This window comes from Lonchura striata, chromosome 3 (assembly GCF_050655825.1).
Source record: "Lonchura striata isolate lonStrDom1 chromosome 3, ASM5065582v1, whole genome shotgun sequence".
Classification (NCBI taxonomy): domain Eukaryota; kingdom Metazoa; phylum Chordata; class Aves; order Passeriformes; family Estrildidae; genus Lonchura; species Lonchura striata.
This window is the reverse complement of record NC_140705.1, coordinates 101,317,955-101,334,628: the sequence shown is the minus strand read 5'-3', so window position 1 is coordinate 101,334,628 and position 16,674 is coordinate 101,317,955. Positions and strand designations below refer to the sequence as shown.

Genomic DNA, 16,674 nt, shown 5'->3' with positions numbered 1-16,674 from the left:
ACAATCAAACTTCTACTGCTTTATTTACCTGAAACTCTTATAGTCTAATTAGTAGTCTTTTCATTGAACTACTAACTAAGGTCTACTGCCTGATGCTTTTTGTCCTTCCCACTTATCTGGTACCTTTATAGTCTCCTCTTAAACCAGATGACTGGATGCTCATCCCCTTCTTCCATGCTGGTAAAATATTTGGGCAGGCTCCATTGTTTCATCTACCCTACTGGTGTGGTGTGCCATGGAAATGGTTTTTCAGATTTTTATGGTCAATGCAGGTAACTGGTACTCCCTGCTCGGAAGGCTGCTGGAAGGCTGATATAGGCAGGGAGGAACGTGACAAAAAGAACATTCAGTTCCGATGTCCAGAACATGAAGTACAAAATACAGTAGCAGTCATACTGAAATTAGAAAAATACAAGAGATTACTCAATTCCACCATTCCTATGCTGCCACCTGTCCTCTCCCAGAAAGATTCTGGTCTGACAGACTTTGTAGAAAGAACACTTAAAGTAGATTTTGATCTTTATAAGTTGAAACAGCTGGAGCTACTCACAATGGCTTTCCACATGAAGAAAATACTGGCGACATCTCTAAATCCTTCAATTTGGCAGAGGAAAATAGTAGGTATAGGCAATATAATCTGTTTGGTGCATCTTTTATTCAAAACCAAAATGTCATTCTGCGTCATGCATACTTCAACCAAAGCATGCAGAAACACAGAATGAGAGAGGAAACCTTTAAAAGGCTTACACAGACACAAAGAGCACTGGAACTTTGAGGTCACTATGAAGCCATTAGAAATTTTACTGTTTTAATTTGAAACAAGGAACCTTCAGAATATCACAGATGTGAAGTGGGACTGTGTGGCAAGCACATTTCTCTCCCTCTCAAGATTTTTCAGAGGTGCACAGAGAGAAATTAAAGAGAAAACAATTTCTATTTCTGCTCCTTTTTTCCTATGTGGATTTTGTGTGGAGAATTGTTTACCTGGAGTGATTGCTTGATTGGATTCTGGTGAGGATTGTTTGAGCTGGATGGCCAATCCAATCCACCTGGGGCTGTGCTCTCAAGAGAGGGTCACGAGTTGTGTTAAGAGTCAGAGAAAGTAGTATGTAGTTTTAGTATCCTTCTTTTATATAGTATATTAATGTATTTCAGCATAGTTATAATAAAGAAATAATTCAGCCTTCTGAATTGAGTCAGACATTGTCATTTCTTCCCATTGGGTTCGCCTGCATTTACAATAGGACTGGAACAGGGAGTCAACCTGCAGGGCTATCTGAGACAAAACTCTTCTGTCTCACAGTCGAAGGGAAGATTGCAGAAGGATTAGCAGAGTAGAGAGGAAAAAAAACCATTTAAAAACATTTAGAAATGTCCCCTGAAAAGGACTGAGTTGCCTGTTCTGAAATGTGATAAAGGAGTGTACAGAGCATGAAACACCATTCATAATGTTACAGGAATGGTTAACTTGAGACATTTTTGCCAAACTTGACCCTGTACTGTCGCTGTTTTCCTCAGCTATGAAGTTCTAAAGCAAACTTGCCCTTCATAGTTCAAGCTTTATTTCCTTAAAACATGTTATACCTCTGAAAATATGGAGCTGCAGAACCCAATGCCCACGCTTGAACTACCTGTGAAAATCCTACCTCCACTGGCTCCTGTTCAAAGGATGAATTATGAGCACCTGGATATTAAATGAAACTTCTGTACTCAATACCTGCTTCACAACTTCAATAATATTAGTTTTTGAATGGCATTTCTCTTCCTCTTATGAGAAGCATGGCCTTTGCCTGTGAAACCATTTATGCATCACATGATGCTCAGGAAGCAATTTTCTCATATCTTGCCTCCAGCCTAAAATATGCTTTATTTTAAACAAAACAGAAAGACTAAGATTTTCTGGGAACACACCTTTGCCTCCAGCACCATTTCCCAAGCATTACAAACCACATAAAAGGACAAAGGATACTTCAGTGCCAGTCCAGAGAGACCTGAGCCAAGAAATACCTTTCCAGGAGGAAGATCACAGACATTGAGATCACATGCCTGAAAGAAGGTAGATTTGTTTTTTATTTTCTTATGTTTTCAGGACCAATTTGATATTAGCCAAGAAATCTTTCAAAGCTTACCCACCCAAGTGAAGAGGACAAACCCCAGATTTGGACGCAGAGTCTGTGTTGCTGCCATCTGCTGTTTTCACGTGAAACAGAAAATTTCAACTTATATTTTTTCAATTTTTAGATGTAGTCATATAAGGAAGATTAGAGGGAGAGCTTTCTTTTTCAGAATTCTTCATCTAAAAATGCTAATTTACTAATTTGACCTGAGAAATTTTCCTTTAATTTTGTTTTGCTACCTATTTCAGGGCTGGGCTTGGGGGTTTTTGTTCTGGGTGGGTTTGTGGGATTTTTCAGTGTGGGCTTTTTTTTTTTTTTTAACATGAATTCCCATTTGGGATAAAGGAAAAGGTTGTCCACTTCTACAGAAAGGCAAAGAAAGCAGATTAATAGGGGAAATAATGTATTCATTTGGGTGTATTATATACTTTCTATGAGTAAATTTTAATTGGATGACTTGCATAAATGGAATGTAAATTTGTCTGCAGCACAGCATGGATTTGGTGCTTTAAAAGCCAAAGTTCAACTGCTGATTTCATTAATTAGAAACTATAATTAGTAAATATAGGGTAGGTAAAGGAAATGAAAACAAATGTGCTTCATTAACTGTTCTTCAGGCACAGGTAAATATGAGCTCATTCACTGCAACTGTGCACTGCATGCCTGAGACAGCCTCATTAGGAATAAAGCAATCTACTGCCTTTGACTTCAGAATAGCTAACTCCCCTGCTTACACTGCTTAGGGATCCATGATGAGGAATCACAGTGCAAGGCAGGTTTGAAGTTTCCTCTTTGAGCCTTTACAATTGTGACCCACAGAAAGATCAATTATCACTGCTCCTATTTCACTACGAGTCTGAATGACCTTGGAGGTCTTCTCAAAGCAGGAGATATTAAGATGAATGGTTTTGATGACCATTGGGAAACCAGATTAGACTTATACTTTCTTGATTAATTGTGATGATAATAATATTATCAATTCACAAAGACACAATCAGTTGCCTCGTTAGACTTTGCAAGTGATACATCATTTCTGCATGACGATCTGAATGCATCCCTGAGCCCGGCAGAAGCTCCTTCCAACAGCTCCATCTTCTCCTGGGGCAGTAAAGTAAATGTCTGATACTGCAGATAGGAAGTCTGCCTTCAATCCAAGTTATCTATAGATAGCTATTATTTCAAAATTAATATTTTTTGAATGGTAATAGAGTTTATTTCCAGTTTATTTCAGTTTAGCCCATGCTGATCTGGTTTTGGTCTTCACTCTCCAGCCTATGTCTTACACTAACACCCTTGTTGGTGCTCTCAGCCCTGCAACAGAGGATGATCACTGTGCTGCTCACTGAATTAGGGTGCTAACATTATCCTTTCTAAAGGAAAGCACCACACACCTGCCCTGCTAGCTAATAACCAGGAGAAAGGATGGCTGTCACAAATGGAAATGGGAAAGAATCCCAAGCTCCCAGAGGGGACAAGGCCAAACTTAAGAGATAAACCTACTGCTGAGTTTGGCATAGCTGAAAGACAATAAAAGATTCCTTAAACTGGGCAGAGCAACAGGACAAAAGGAAAACAAAACATCCTAAACCATGTCTGTTCATTTTTTATTATGGGGTGGGCTGCAGCCTGCCAGCCTGTTTTAAAATCAACACTTCACAGCAAGAAACTACACAGCAATGTATCACTTCTCTGCAGGCACTTCCTTCCCCTGACAAATGGTTCAGGCACAGTAATAGCTTAACCAGAACTGCACTGAGGGGCGACCAGCACTGAGGGAAGAGGATCTGTAGGAAATAAATCTGTATTTATTTACAGACACATACACAGGCACACAGCTTATTGTGCAGAGCAGCTTCTTATTGTGGAAAATGAGCTGCATAAAATGCAAAGCTACAGGAGATGTTTTAACACTCAGGGGAAAAAAATAAATTCCACATGTTACACTAATTTATTCTGTTCCCAAGGGGGATCTCCATAAACTTCTCAGTTGAAAAATCAGCTCCTCTTCCAGCAGTTTTAAGACTTACTAGTTAGTACTCCTGTTAACATCACTAACCTGCTAGTCTTACATTTTCCTATTTTTTCTAAGAAAGGGGAACAGAAAAGGGATTGTTTAGGAGATCATCATAGTGCTCTTGAGTACAAGCTGAAGCACATTTTTTCCTGAGGCAGAGAATAAACTGCGCCCTAATGTAAATGGCTGATACAAAGCCAATACACCAATTTATGCCTCAGCTAAATCCTTAACTTAGCACTTATGTAAGACATTAGACTTTTATAGCACTTGGACCAAGGTAGGAATTCATGAGGAGCTCACTAATTTGAGAAAACAACTTGAGTGTGCTTTTCAGTACAACAAACCAGACCACTTATCCAATTAAGAAGAGATGAAGGAAGATAAATTCTATTTTGCCATCTTTCTGAAATGTTTTTCAGATTTTCTCATATAATACAAGCTTGATACAAAGCTGCAGAATAAAATTTTCAAGCTGCTCTTTAGTTAAAATGCTAAGCCTTTCCCCTGATGAGTAAAAAAAAAAAGTATTTTGCAAGCAGGGTTGTAACTATCTCTGCTCAAATTCTGCCAATTTTTAAATGCTTAGGAATCACACTGAATCTGCTCATTCCCCACCAGGGCTGGTAAATGAATTAGCACTAGAGCTCTGCTATTTTTCTCTTACTCAGTAGTCACATTTGTAGGAGACTCTTATTTTTTAAACACATTAATGTAATGATGGGAAATTTAGCATAAGCTAACAGAGATTTGTTGGTTCTACACCTGAACCAAAATGCGCATTTAATGAGGACCCCGGGAAATGATGCAGTCCTTGCCAAAGTGTCATTAATGGCTTGGAACTGAAATTCTGGGATAATCAACACAAAGAAGCAACCTGTAAGAGGGATTTTTCAGGATATGGATGCTTAGCATATCCTCAAAATAAAGCCATCTCTATTGAGTCTCCATTATGGAAATTCTCACAAATCATTACTATAGTTTAAATTGTTTTGGCTTTTTTGACTGACAGTAAATTGTATTTGTGCTATTAAATGAAGACATCTCTGAACATTTGGAAACAACTTTGTACATTGTGATGAAAATCTATTTGCAATAAAATAAAAAACTAAATGTGCAGAAGTAAAGAAAAAAATTCATATATAGCAGCAAAAGTCAACCTCTATGAGATTTTATGTTAATCAGCAAAGAAGTAGTAGCACTATAGAAATAAGAAATAAGTCCTTCTACTACAAAAACAAAAGTCTGCCTAAACAGAACTTAGGCACTGCAAAGCCTTTGGCGAACTCTAATATTTTTGTTTTGGAGGACAATTTCTGTTCTTACTTTTAGAAAATGGGGGAAGACCTGGAGGAGCTGGTCTTCTGCAGGAAGCACGTACATAGCAATATTGAAAAGACTTGGCTCTTTAAATGCATTCTTCAGGGGCAGCTTGGTGTCTTTAACAAAACAAATGAGGACAGACACAGCAATTAATTCATCCTAATTTTAAAAATCCTAGGTCATACTTTTGTTAAACACATAATTAGAAGCCTTAATGGAAGTTCTCTTTGTTCTCCTCAGATTCATGACAAGACTTTTCCGGCCCATTTGGCATTATAGGTGCTGATTCATGCTCCCCAGTAACTTAGAGGGACTGAACCCTAGGCTGCTTCTCGGGGGAGGCAAAATCCCAGCCCAGAAAGAAAACCTCCAGAGATTCTGTGATGAAGGTAAGAAAAGTAACCTCTATATATCAGGAAGAAATAATTTAATTTTCCTCTAGGTCAGGTATCAAATGCCTTACATCAGTGACTCCTGGGTACTTAAGACTCACTTGGGAGAATTAACAATATCCCATGCCTTATGGCAAGCCAACAAAGTTGTTCTCAAAGTTGATCGTCAAAACAAGGCATCCTAAAGAACCCACCTATGTGCAAAGAACAACATCTCAAATGAGCATGGGGAGAAATCATACACTGATTACACCACCAGCTGTGGGGCACAGCTGGTTACAAATAGCATCACCACTTCTCCTTTTCCTAGGTCTGCAGGTAGAACAGGAGAAAGGCAGGATCAGACTTCTGGGGCTGGATCAGACTTCAGGATTTCTGACTGCTCGTTGCCATCTGGGCTTTTGCTACTCATCTTGAAGAGGTGCACCAGAAAAACTGCAGGAAGAAGAGGAGTCCTGTGGGAAGTACATTTCTCTTTCTAAACAGTAAGATGAAATGGCTCAGGTTCAGACTCCCAACTTCATGTACAAGAATCTCAGCAATTTCATTTTCAGTTGTTAATAATTTTTATGTTTCCTCAGTGGAAAAATGCTTCAATGTTATTTACATTCAAGCCACCAAAAGGTTATAAACAATTCCCAGGCTGAAGGCTGCCAAACTATGTCAATTCAAAAAACCACCAAGACACACATAGGTATTCTTGCAAGATGTACTGTTCACAAACCTGCAGTCCAAGAAGAATGTGCCACAGAAATGGGGGAAAACCAGCCTATTGCCTTCAAGGCCTGTGTAAATATCTCTGGAATGTGTGTAGCCTCCACTGTGTATTTCAGGGTGACCTCGTTCTGGGGTTTGCATTTTCCATAACTTCTCTCTGGTAAGAGGGAGACTCGGTGTGCACGTCCAGGTCCGGAGCTAGGGTCTGTCAGCCCTGCCTGCTGCAGTCAGCAGCAAACTGATTTGGTGCAGCTGAGGCACTGGCTCATTGCTCACCAGCTATTCTGAGAAGCAGAGCTCAGGCTTTGCCTGTCCCAGCACTGGTCCAGCTGCCTCCTGAACCAGCAGAAGTCAAAGGGGTTTGGCTGCAATGCAGGGGGAGGGAGAGCAGCAGAAAAGAATTTCGATCTCCCAAACTGTGAATCTGTCAAACTGATGTAAAAGTCCTGCCCTGTGGTATCACATTTATCTTTCTCCATTTGCTATCTATATGTGCAATAAAGCACTGGATGTTTAGCTGGCTGGAAAGCTGAGACAGGATATTCCAAGTTTACTCCAATCTTGAATAGCATTATCTTTCCTTAGCATCAAAACATAACCTAGAGGGAGACAATAACTGAGCTTGTTAAAACTTTGTAACAACTCTCTGGGTCATGTTTTTGAATTACTATCAACAAAGAAACAGAAGTTAAACCCTTTAAAGCACTATGCAATTCCCCCCTCCTGCAATTCAAACATTAATACTATACTGGAGGTAAGGAATCACCTTTTCCTTAGGGTTTGCACCTGGAACAGTCATACTGTTAATCAGTTAAATGATTAATATGTTATGTTAAATAATTTGCCAGTACCTGTCTGAAACAGACACAAATAAGATATTTTTTTGCTGTAATTCTAAGTTCTTCCACTCATCAGACAATTAAAATTGTTAAAGATTACATACACATGGCCATATATGTATTACAGAGATTTTTTTTTTTTTTGCTGAAGTTCTGCAATTACATCTGTTGTGTACACCACAAAGACAATCAGTCAATAAATTAATGCTTCAGTCAAAACCCCACTTAAATTTATGTAACATACAGAACTTGGCTTAGACTGAATAATTTAACATAAGAATTGAAAAGCTGGAGTTCGCCATATATTGTTAAGTTCTGCATAGTGTTTGCTCTTCAGAAATTCCTATATCAAGTCACAATGAAGTAAACTTCCCTTCCAAATGTCTCAGTTTTGTTCAGTTCCTTAACTCTGCAACTTTCCTTTTAAAATACTGGAACCAAATCTTGGGCTTTCAACAGTAGTCCAGTACCATACTCATGTTCAATATAAGATTATGGAGAACTGGTTTTCTTTGCAGCTCTTTAACATTTTTGTATACTTCTATGCAAGCTCTACACAACCCAATTAATCAAAGGTATTCATTCATGCTCCTAACCAATTTCAGTAGGGATTAAACATCTAGACAAGGATCTATGATGCCATCTTCACTTCTGAACCTCAGTTTCTAGTCTGCAAAATAGAGGCTACACTTACAAATGTAAGGATGCTTGCAATACCTCACTCATGGATTTGAAGGGTGATTTTGAAGAAGGCAGCTGGGCTTGCTTTTTGTTTGGTTGGGGTTTTTTGTTTAACAAAACAGCACACCTGATGCACACAAGTCCCATCTGAAGAATTTGCATAAGCCTCTGTCTCCAGGAAAGGGACTTTTTTCCTGAAGAAAACTGTGCACAGGTTCTGAATTCCCAGGGCACTTTTCCTTTCCTAGCTTGAGGACATTTTTCTCTGTGTTCTCCCAATGCTCCAAGCATCTTGGAAACCTGTCCTGAGGCAAGCAATAAACGAGGAGGTGGGGAGATAGGACTGGAGATGTATCGCCTGGCTCTTCTTGCTTTTGTTTGTAAAATGAAACATTTTAAAGAGAATTTTGATTGGACTATACTGACTGCAGAACTCATTTCTTATAGCTAGAAGACCATGAACGTAGCCTATATAGAGCCATTCTACAACATACTCCAAGTGCAGGTAAAGGAGCTCTAACACCTGGTAGTAATTAAGACCAGACTTTGGAGGCTAATGGTGGCTCATTTGTAGCAGATCGAAAACAGGGCATCTTTTTTGACAAGACTACAGGATGCATGGTGGTGGATTATTAATGTAGTTGGCTGGCAGCTGCACTCAAATTCATTGCTGTGGCAGCTGTTCAGTAAATTTGCTGGAAAATCTAGAGGAGATTAGGTTTTGATGAAAAATTTCAAGGCGCTTTTCTCTAATGTGAGCAAGCACAAACCTCCTGGGTTTATTGAAAATTGCAGATCAGCAAGATAACGATGCTTTCGCCTAAGAGGATGCAAGCAGCTGGGAAACGTGGGCTGCTCCCAGCCGGTCTGTGCTGCTCTCCAGCTCCGAGTTCTCCCCAGTCCTGTTCAACAACATCCACAGCCTGTCATTAGAGGGCCCAGCTGCAAATGCCAGGGCCGTGCTGGTGAGGCAATTACCCACGGCACTGTGTAACTGCGGCACTCGCCTAGAGTGCATTACAGGGAAATACTTATAGCAAAACAGGATGTTGCGATGGGTACGGAGCTTTTCCTGACCAAGGAGAAAATGCGTCATGCAACTTGATGATGTTGCTTAACATATGAAATTGCCTTGGTTGGGCGATTAGATAGCATGCAGCATGGCTGATTTGAATTATTGGTCCTACTTTCTCCTTTCCCCCGGCATCAAGCACATGGCTGGAAGCTACAGCAGACGGTCAGGAACTCGCCTAACTGGAAGCGGCGGGAGTGACTGCTTATGCATTCCCAGCTATAAGAAATGAGAGGGTAAAGAAATGACAATTCCTCTGGCTTAACTTCAGCGAGGAAAAACTTCCCCAACTAGTGTGAACGAACATTTTGAGATTCACCTAACAAGATCTGTTTTGACTGCTGGCGTGATTGCATTAAGTCGTCCAATTAAACCCACCCGCAGCCCGTCCAATAGACAGCACAAGCTTTTGAAGGTAAACCGAGTGCTGCTCCCGGCCGAAGCACGCCGGCGAAGGAGAAGGCGCGCCGGCCCCGGGGCGCTGCCGCTCCGCGGCCACGTCCCGCCCCGTCCCGCCCTGTCCCGCGCGCTCCGCGCAGCCCCGCGCCCGCAGCGCTCGGGGCAGCGGCCGCGGCTCTCGCGGGACCGCGGGCCGAGGCGCCGGGCACTGCCCGCCCGCCCGCGGGGCTGCGGGGCCGGCCCGCCCGCAGGGGAAGCGGCGGCTGCCAGGGCGGGCGGAGTCGGAAGCACGACAGCACGGGGCGCTGGGGCGGCGCTGGTGGCGGGGGCGGGAGCAGCTCGGCACTCGCTGCCGTGCTGGGGTCGCGGCGCAGGGACGGAGCCGGGCAGCGCCGGCCCCGCAGCAGCACCAGAGGCAGCAGCGGCAGGAGGAGGAGGAGCCGCCGGAGCCGCCTCCCGCCGCCGAGCGCGGGGAGCCGCCGGAGCCGCTGCCCCGGGCGGCTTGCGAGCGCCGGGCTGCGGCGCCGCCGCTGCCTGCCGCCGCTCCGCGGGTGAATGAACCTGTCCCGGCCGACCACGACGGCGGCTTCGCCTCGGGGTCCGGCACCAGCCTTCCTCCGCGCAAGATGGACGGTTTCGCCGGGAGTTTGGGTGAGTCGCTGCGGGACGGGACGGGAGGAGGAGCGGGCAGCCCGCCGTGCGGCGGGGCCCGGGGCGCGCACCTGCGGCCGGCGGGGATGCCGGAGCCGCCGGCTGGGACTGCCCGGGGCCGGCCGGGCGGTGCGTGCGAACACCGCCCGCGGCGGGAGGGGAGGGGATGCCAGCGCGAAATCTGGTCAGCTTCAAACCATCTGTTGCGAGAGCTCCGGCTGCACTTGCCTTCTTTGTTCTTCCCTCGCCGTGGGTTTGCGCTTCCCCAGGGCTAGTTGCTTAGCTTTGGGCTGATGGTTTGGCTTACGTTGTTTGGGTTTTTTTTTTTTTTAATGTTACTTTGCTTTTTGCCTCTCCGTTTTGCTCCGGGGTGGGAGGGACGCCGTCGGTCCGGGCGCAGCGGGCCCGGTGTCGGACCGGGAGCCGCGGACAACTCTGCCCTGTCCCGGCTCGGAGCGGCCCCACGGGGAGCGCAGCACCCCTGGAAACTTGGGGGCGCCGGCGGCATCCTTTGGGAATGTTAACGGGGCCGTCGGCGCCTTCCCGGTGTCCGAGCATCCGTCCGTGCGCCCGAGGAACCCTGCGGGCTGCCTGGGCGACAGGTTCCTCTGCCGGAGCCCCGGCGTGATCGAAAATATTTACTGCTTGCTCGTGTAAATGTTGCCAGAAAACTGATAGGCTGCGCTGCCTCCAGTTTTATGAAGGCTGCGGCAAATTCCCACCAGTTTCTTGAACCAAAAATATTCCACCAGCCTAGTTTCTGACTTTTTTGGGGGACAGATTGCATGTGCTACTGGTTACAAGTGTGAACTGAACATGCGTTCAAATGTAAGAATTGTAAGCCGTGTAAATTTCCATTCCTGCAGATTATAAGACCATTGGTTTTGCAGTGCTGTCTACCTGCTGCTCTCACCGTTTTCAGTGCCGCTGCATCTATTGCAGGCGTTTTGTAATCAAACTCGCTCCATCTTTTGTAGAATAATAAATCTGTGTCTCTTAAAATAAGATTAATTTATTTTTACGTCACTCCCGTAAAATCTGTAGTAACAGTGAATAGTTCTCAATTTTCTGGAAAACTTGACTCATTTAAATACTTCTGAGTGTGATCCTAACCTTTCAGGTTTTTGAAATGTCAACTCCAGCATTTTGGGCATCTCTCCAAACCAAACTGGTGCACCATAATTAACAGTATGCTTTGGTAGTTTGGCTCTTTGCCAGGTATACTGTCCTTGCTCAAGTAACTGCCATGGCCATTTTGGATGTGGTGATCAGAAAGCGACACATGGAGGAATTGTATGGGTTCTGTTCCCAGTTTTCTGAGGGAAGATTTGTGCCTGTGGGTGACATATGCAAATGTGCCATGGTTAATATTTATGAACCTCTTAACCCAGCAGAAGAACTGATCACCATATCAAAGCACACCGATATTGCTTTTAACTCATGCAGTATTGGTCCCTAGAGGTCGATATTTAGAAATAACTGGCTTTTGTTGGAAGTAGGGAAAACTCAATTACTACGAAATAACAAAGCTTTGCTTTCTTGTGTGAGGTTCTCGGTGAGCAGTGGCATGGGATTGTCGGGTGGCCCAGCACCTTGTACCGGAGCCATGATGGGCTCACTGGGACATCCCATGTGTCTTATTAAGGAGGGGCTCCATCTGGACCTTTAATTTGTTTCACTGTTTGTTCAGGAAGGTGCTGTGAATTTAATGAGGATTAAGCACAGCTCAGCCTTTTAAAATGTGTATTATGATATTCACTGCTAGTTGGCCTTTGATTTTGCTTTTGTGGCAAGCACTAATGCGGAGAGGTTTGCTAGACTTGGGCTAAGGGGAGGGCATTCCCAGAATCTTTTGCTTTGAAGTATGAAACTTTATGTGACTTTTTTGTTTCCAGGTTTGAATCATGCTGCTTAGTCCTCTTCTGTATTTATAATCACTTGTTGGCTGTTCTAGCTGCTAATGAGCACATAGTGTTCACAAAGATGTGTGAATTGTTCTGAGACTTTTTTTTTTAAACGTCTCTAATTAAAATCTAATGGCTTGAATTTAATTAGCTGTCCGCTAAATGTCTTTTAGGAAGGCCATAAATTAATGTAATTTAGAATGAAATGTAAAAATTAATTAAAATTATTGTTGGCAAAGCTGTGCTGTCTATGTATGTGCGTGCTCAACCAGTCAAGCAAGCTTATTAGAGAGCAAGTTGTCCTTTTAATACCTCTTGTCATTATCTGGAAGGCAAAATGTTATTACAGATTGTGCCCTCTAGCACAGGCAGAAATACCTTCTTGCATGTCTCTTGCAGTTGAAAATACTTTACGCAGCTGTTTTCTTTTGGCTTCCACATTGAAATTTTTATGAGAATAAACAGATGAAAGAAACCATTTTATATGTAATTTAGAAAATTGTTTTGGTTATTGGCTTAGTAAGTGCTTATGTAGTGCTCTACTAATGAGTATACAATTACTGTATGCAGTAAAAAGAAATAAATCTATATGTTATGAGTTAACTTGCACAGTTGAAAAAAGTATTGATTATTTTGATAAAGCACTGAATTATTTCCCGTTTGCTGTGACTTCAGTACCTCTAGAATACCACAGTGATTATTGAATCCAATGTATTGTCTCAAGTAGGACAGTTGTATCTCACATTTGGCGTTACCAATGAGATGGTTGTCAGAGGTCTCAATGGCTTCTGGCCATCTGCTTTTTCAGATGCATCCCTCAAAGTCAAAGAATGTGCTTCTGAATGGGAACGAGAAGTCTGTGAACTTGGACTGGGCGCCTGGGCTCTTGCCTTGTGCCCTGGCTGAGACGGGAGCACAGCATGGGCGTCTGGCTCGGATGCTGCCAAGTTCCCCGGCCTCTCAGGGTCCTCATCAAAGCAGATATGGGCAGAGAAAGCACTGCTGATCCTGCCAAAGGAGTCAAGCAGAGAGTTCTAGCAAAAAGAAAAGAAAAAAAAAAAAAAAAAGGCCCATGTAAGTGTTCCCCTGCTTCATGCCTGGCTCCTGTTTGTTCTGCACTGCTGCTGGTGCCTGCGAGCCCCCGGGTGAGCTGCTTCAGACGTGCCCATCAGAGGGCTGCAGGGCTGCACAAGAGTGACAGTTTTGCCAATAGTAACTTTGATTTTTAGGTATCATCACGGATTATTTTACGGCCTTGCAGCTTGCCCCTGCTGTTTTGGTGGGTTTCTGCCTGAATTGGCAGCATGGCAGGTGGTGGGAGGAAGCAGTGGGAGCCTTCAGCAGAGGCTGGGTGGGACCGGGTGGCGCTGTGGTCGCTGTCAGCTCCCACAGTGACTTTGCTGGGTCGTGCCCAAGGTGTGAAATCTGCCAGATTTAGACTGGGGAGAGCCAGCTGTGACAGGCTGCCTGGGGCTGCTGAGGAGCGAGTGCTCTTTGCTGGACAGTTTTCCATTGCTTTTAGCAGCTGTATTGTTTTCCCTTCTGAGAAAGCTTCTGCTAATTGAACTCTGTAACAATAACTCCTGGTAAATAAAGATGTAGAAGCATTCATCATATTATATCTAAAAAATCACTACAGCCTTTTCCAACTTCATCACCAGTGTGTGATAACAATGTGGAAGAGAACATTTCAAAAGGACTCTCCATTATTGAGGTCTGTGGCAGAATAGTAATTCATAAAAAAATGGAGAAGTCTCAACTTCTGATTTCAAGCCATGGCTTTTGTGCAGCTGTGCAGGATGCCCTGAAGGTTAGAAGGAGTCTTTCTGAAGGATATTCTCTATGGTTGAAAATATTTTCACAGATAAATTAAAACCACTCTTATCTTGAAGTCTCAGGCAAGCAGAATAATTTAGGATTTTTTTTTTAAAAGATTCTTTGAGCCTGTGCATTTTGTTTTCAGAGGAATAGAAAGTAAAGGAGAGCTGAAATTACTAAGTGGAGATCAGTGCTTTGCTCTGCTGTTGTTGTTACTGCAGGAAGAACTGGAGACATAATAAAAAATTCTTTTTATATCATTTTGCGTAGTATCTACATTTTGTTCTGTCACTGACTGTATATTGCTACTAACTGCAGTTTATATGCTAACCACTTTACTGGAGGGGTGACATGGAGGCAAGTTAATCTAATTTTGTCCCATTTTTTTCCCTGGGTATCGTGTAGAAGCTGTCTGTGTCAGGTAGGTTCTGAGGCAGCGTTGTGAGCATGTGCTGCTCCTCAGCCCTGCAGGAACCAGCAGTGTCTGCTGAACCTGTGGCTTTGCCAAAACCCAGCAAGGCTTCTCCAAAGCCCCTTGTGGGGGGACAGAGCTGCTACAGGGCTCAGGCAGAGAGGATCTTGTGGTCGCTGGTGCCGTGGGCCTGGAAAGCGTGTGTGCATGATGATTCATCCCTGGCTGGGCTCACTACCGAGAAAAATGAGTGTGTGGGGTATTTGTCATTTATTTGGGCTAGAATATTAAGTTTTATCGTTGCCCGTCTAGACTGCAGAAGTGGCCATGGTGCTGCAATGCAACTGCTCAGAGCAACAGCGAGCTCAGCCTAATTCACAGGGCTCTGCTTGTGGGATTGCTGTGTGCTATTGTCACTCTGCTGGTCTTCGTAAAAATAAAAACTTTGGCAGGACATCATTCTCCCCTGCCTGAGAAGGATGGCCTTGGCTGGTGCCAGGAGAGATTAAACTCCAGCAGCAAGGAGGGAACAGGCTGTTTGCTTTAGAAACTTGGTGGCAGCAGCTCACCTTTTGCTAAAGAGTTCTTTAGTTCATGTGCAGTGGGGAGGAACCTTTTGCTCTATAGCCAGCTGAAAAGCAGAGGATTGTGTGTTTAAAAACAATTCTATTTTGCATAGAGTAATTGGCAATAATTGCTCTCATTGTGAGCAGTATGTCAAACACAGGAGCCTGTTAGAACTCCTTCTCTTAGAATTTCTCTTTCCTTTAGAAAGGTGTTTAATACTTGGGATGCTTAGAATAATTTCTAGCCTTACTGTGTGTTTTTCATATTCTGTTACTGAATACTTTCGATATGCCAGTAGAGTTGTCTGACAGGATTGTCTCTTGCCTGAAGAATCTACTCTGAAAGGATTTTTCCTTCTATGCTTTGTATCATGAAGTATGTAAGAGGGAAAAATCGGTCAAGAGCAGCATTCTTAGAAGTTCTTTGAAGCAGCATTTTGTTTTGTAAACATTATCATTATTATTATTATGAATTGTGATGTTAGTAAGTACAGGGCGATCTGCTCTTCAGAGCTGCTTCCCTTCTTGGTGTGGTTTGTATCACTTACTGAGGTTTATTTTTCCTGTCTCTCTTTAGGTCTTTGCTAAACCTAATCCCTAATGAATGCGATCGTAAGGCCAAGAATGTTGTTCCTGTTTTACCCACACGTAATGGGAAGAGTGTGAGAGGGTACTTAATTTTATAGCACATGGCATGTATGATGACAGTGCAAGTCTCTTTGCTCTTGCTGGTGTTGAGCGTTTCTAGTAGAGACATTCTTATGTTTAGGAGGTGAAAATCACCTGATAAAGAACTTCTCATAAGCTTCACTAACTTCCTTTTCAGGAAATCTTTCTGCAGTTACTTATGAGCTCAGGTGGAACCACTGCTCACCTCACTTTTCCTCTCTGTAAACAAGTGAGCACCAGGAGTTTAAAGAGGAATTACTTGCCTCTTTTTCTTCATCTGCTTGTTTAAATTGATGCAGAATTCTAGTTTCCTGGACTTTTCTTTAATTGAGTGCTGAGGGATGAGTAACTGGGCACCACATGGTGATGTGTTTTTTTTTCTAAGAGCTTGAGTGCTCTTTAGAAGTACACATATGGGCATTCAGCTTGTAAAAGCTTGTGTCCATGGAGCAACTTGGAGTCTGAACTGACCATTCAGTCAGTGAAATGGTGGGTGGTGCTGATGAAAGGGTGGGATGTAGAGAGCAACACCATCACCATTAAAAACCTGAGTTTATTGCTAAATCTTGGAACATAGAAAAAGCTTTTTCTCTTCTCATTTTGCCTTTTATTTTTCTTCCTCCTTCCTGCTCCTTTTCTTATTTTTGTTTGGCTTTTTTTGCTCCATGATGCAAGTATTCATGTTACAAACCATCAGTGAGTGCTACAACAGTCTTAAACTTTCTGCTCCAAGTCTTCTTACTGGATTGAATGAGCTAGGGTTTTTAAATCAGTTTTTGATTGTCTTGCCTCTCAGTGGGTTGCCTCTTTTGCTTGTCCTCCATAGTTTCAGCCTAGCTTGTTTGCTAAATATAGCTGTGTCTTGTTGTTCTTTAACTGCTGGTTTCTTAATCCCTTTCCTGACTCTTTAATAGCTGCACTGCTCTGCTTTGCATGACAGTGCTGTGGACAGGGAGGGACAGCTACCTTTCCCCAAGTGTTTGGAGAATCCACCTTCTTTCTTTGGTTGGTGTTCACTGCTTTTCTGCCCCATCTAGTGATGTGGAATTCATGCTCCCGTGGCTTCTTAAGCAAGATATTTTTGAGTGCAAATCTGCCTT

The 16,674-nt window shown here is 43.2% G+C and overlaps 1 protein-coding gene across 1 annotated transcript in view; it reads left to right on the top strand.

Moving 5' to 3' along the window:
• Window positions 1-9,903: 9,903 nt before the first annotated feature.
• The window catches only part of EML4 (EMAP like 4), a 143,559-nt gene continuing 136,788 nt past the window's right edge, over window positions 9,904-16,674 (top strand). Inside the window, exon 1 of the mRNA XM_021547584.4 lies at window positions 9,904-10,205. Within this exon, the coding sequence (XP_021403259.2) occupies window positions 10,181-10,205 (25 nt within the window). The 5' untranslated portion in view covers window positions 9,904-10,180. The remainder of the gene's footprint in view (window positions 10,206-16,674) is intronic.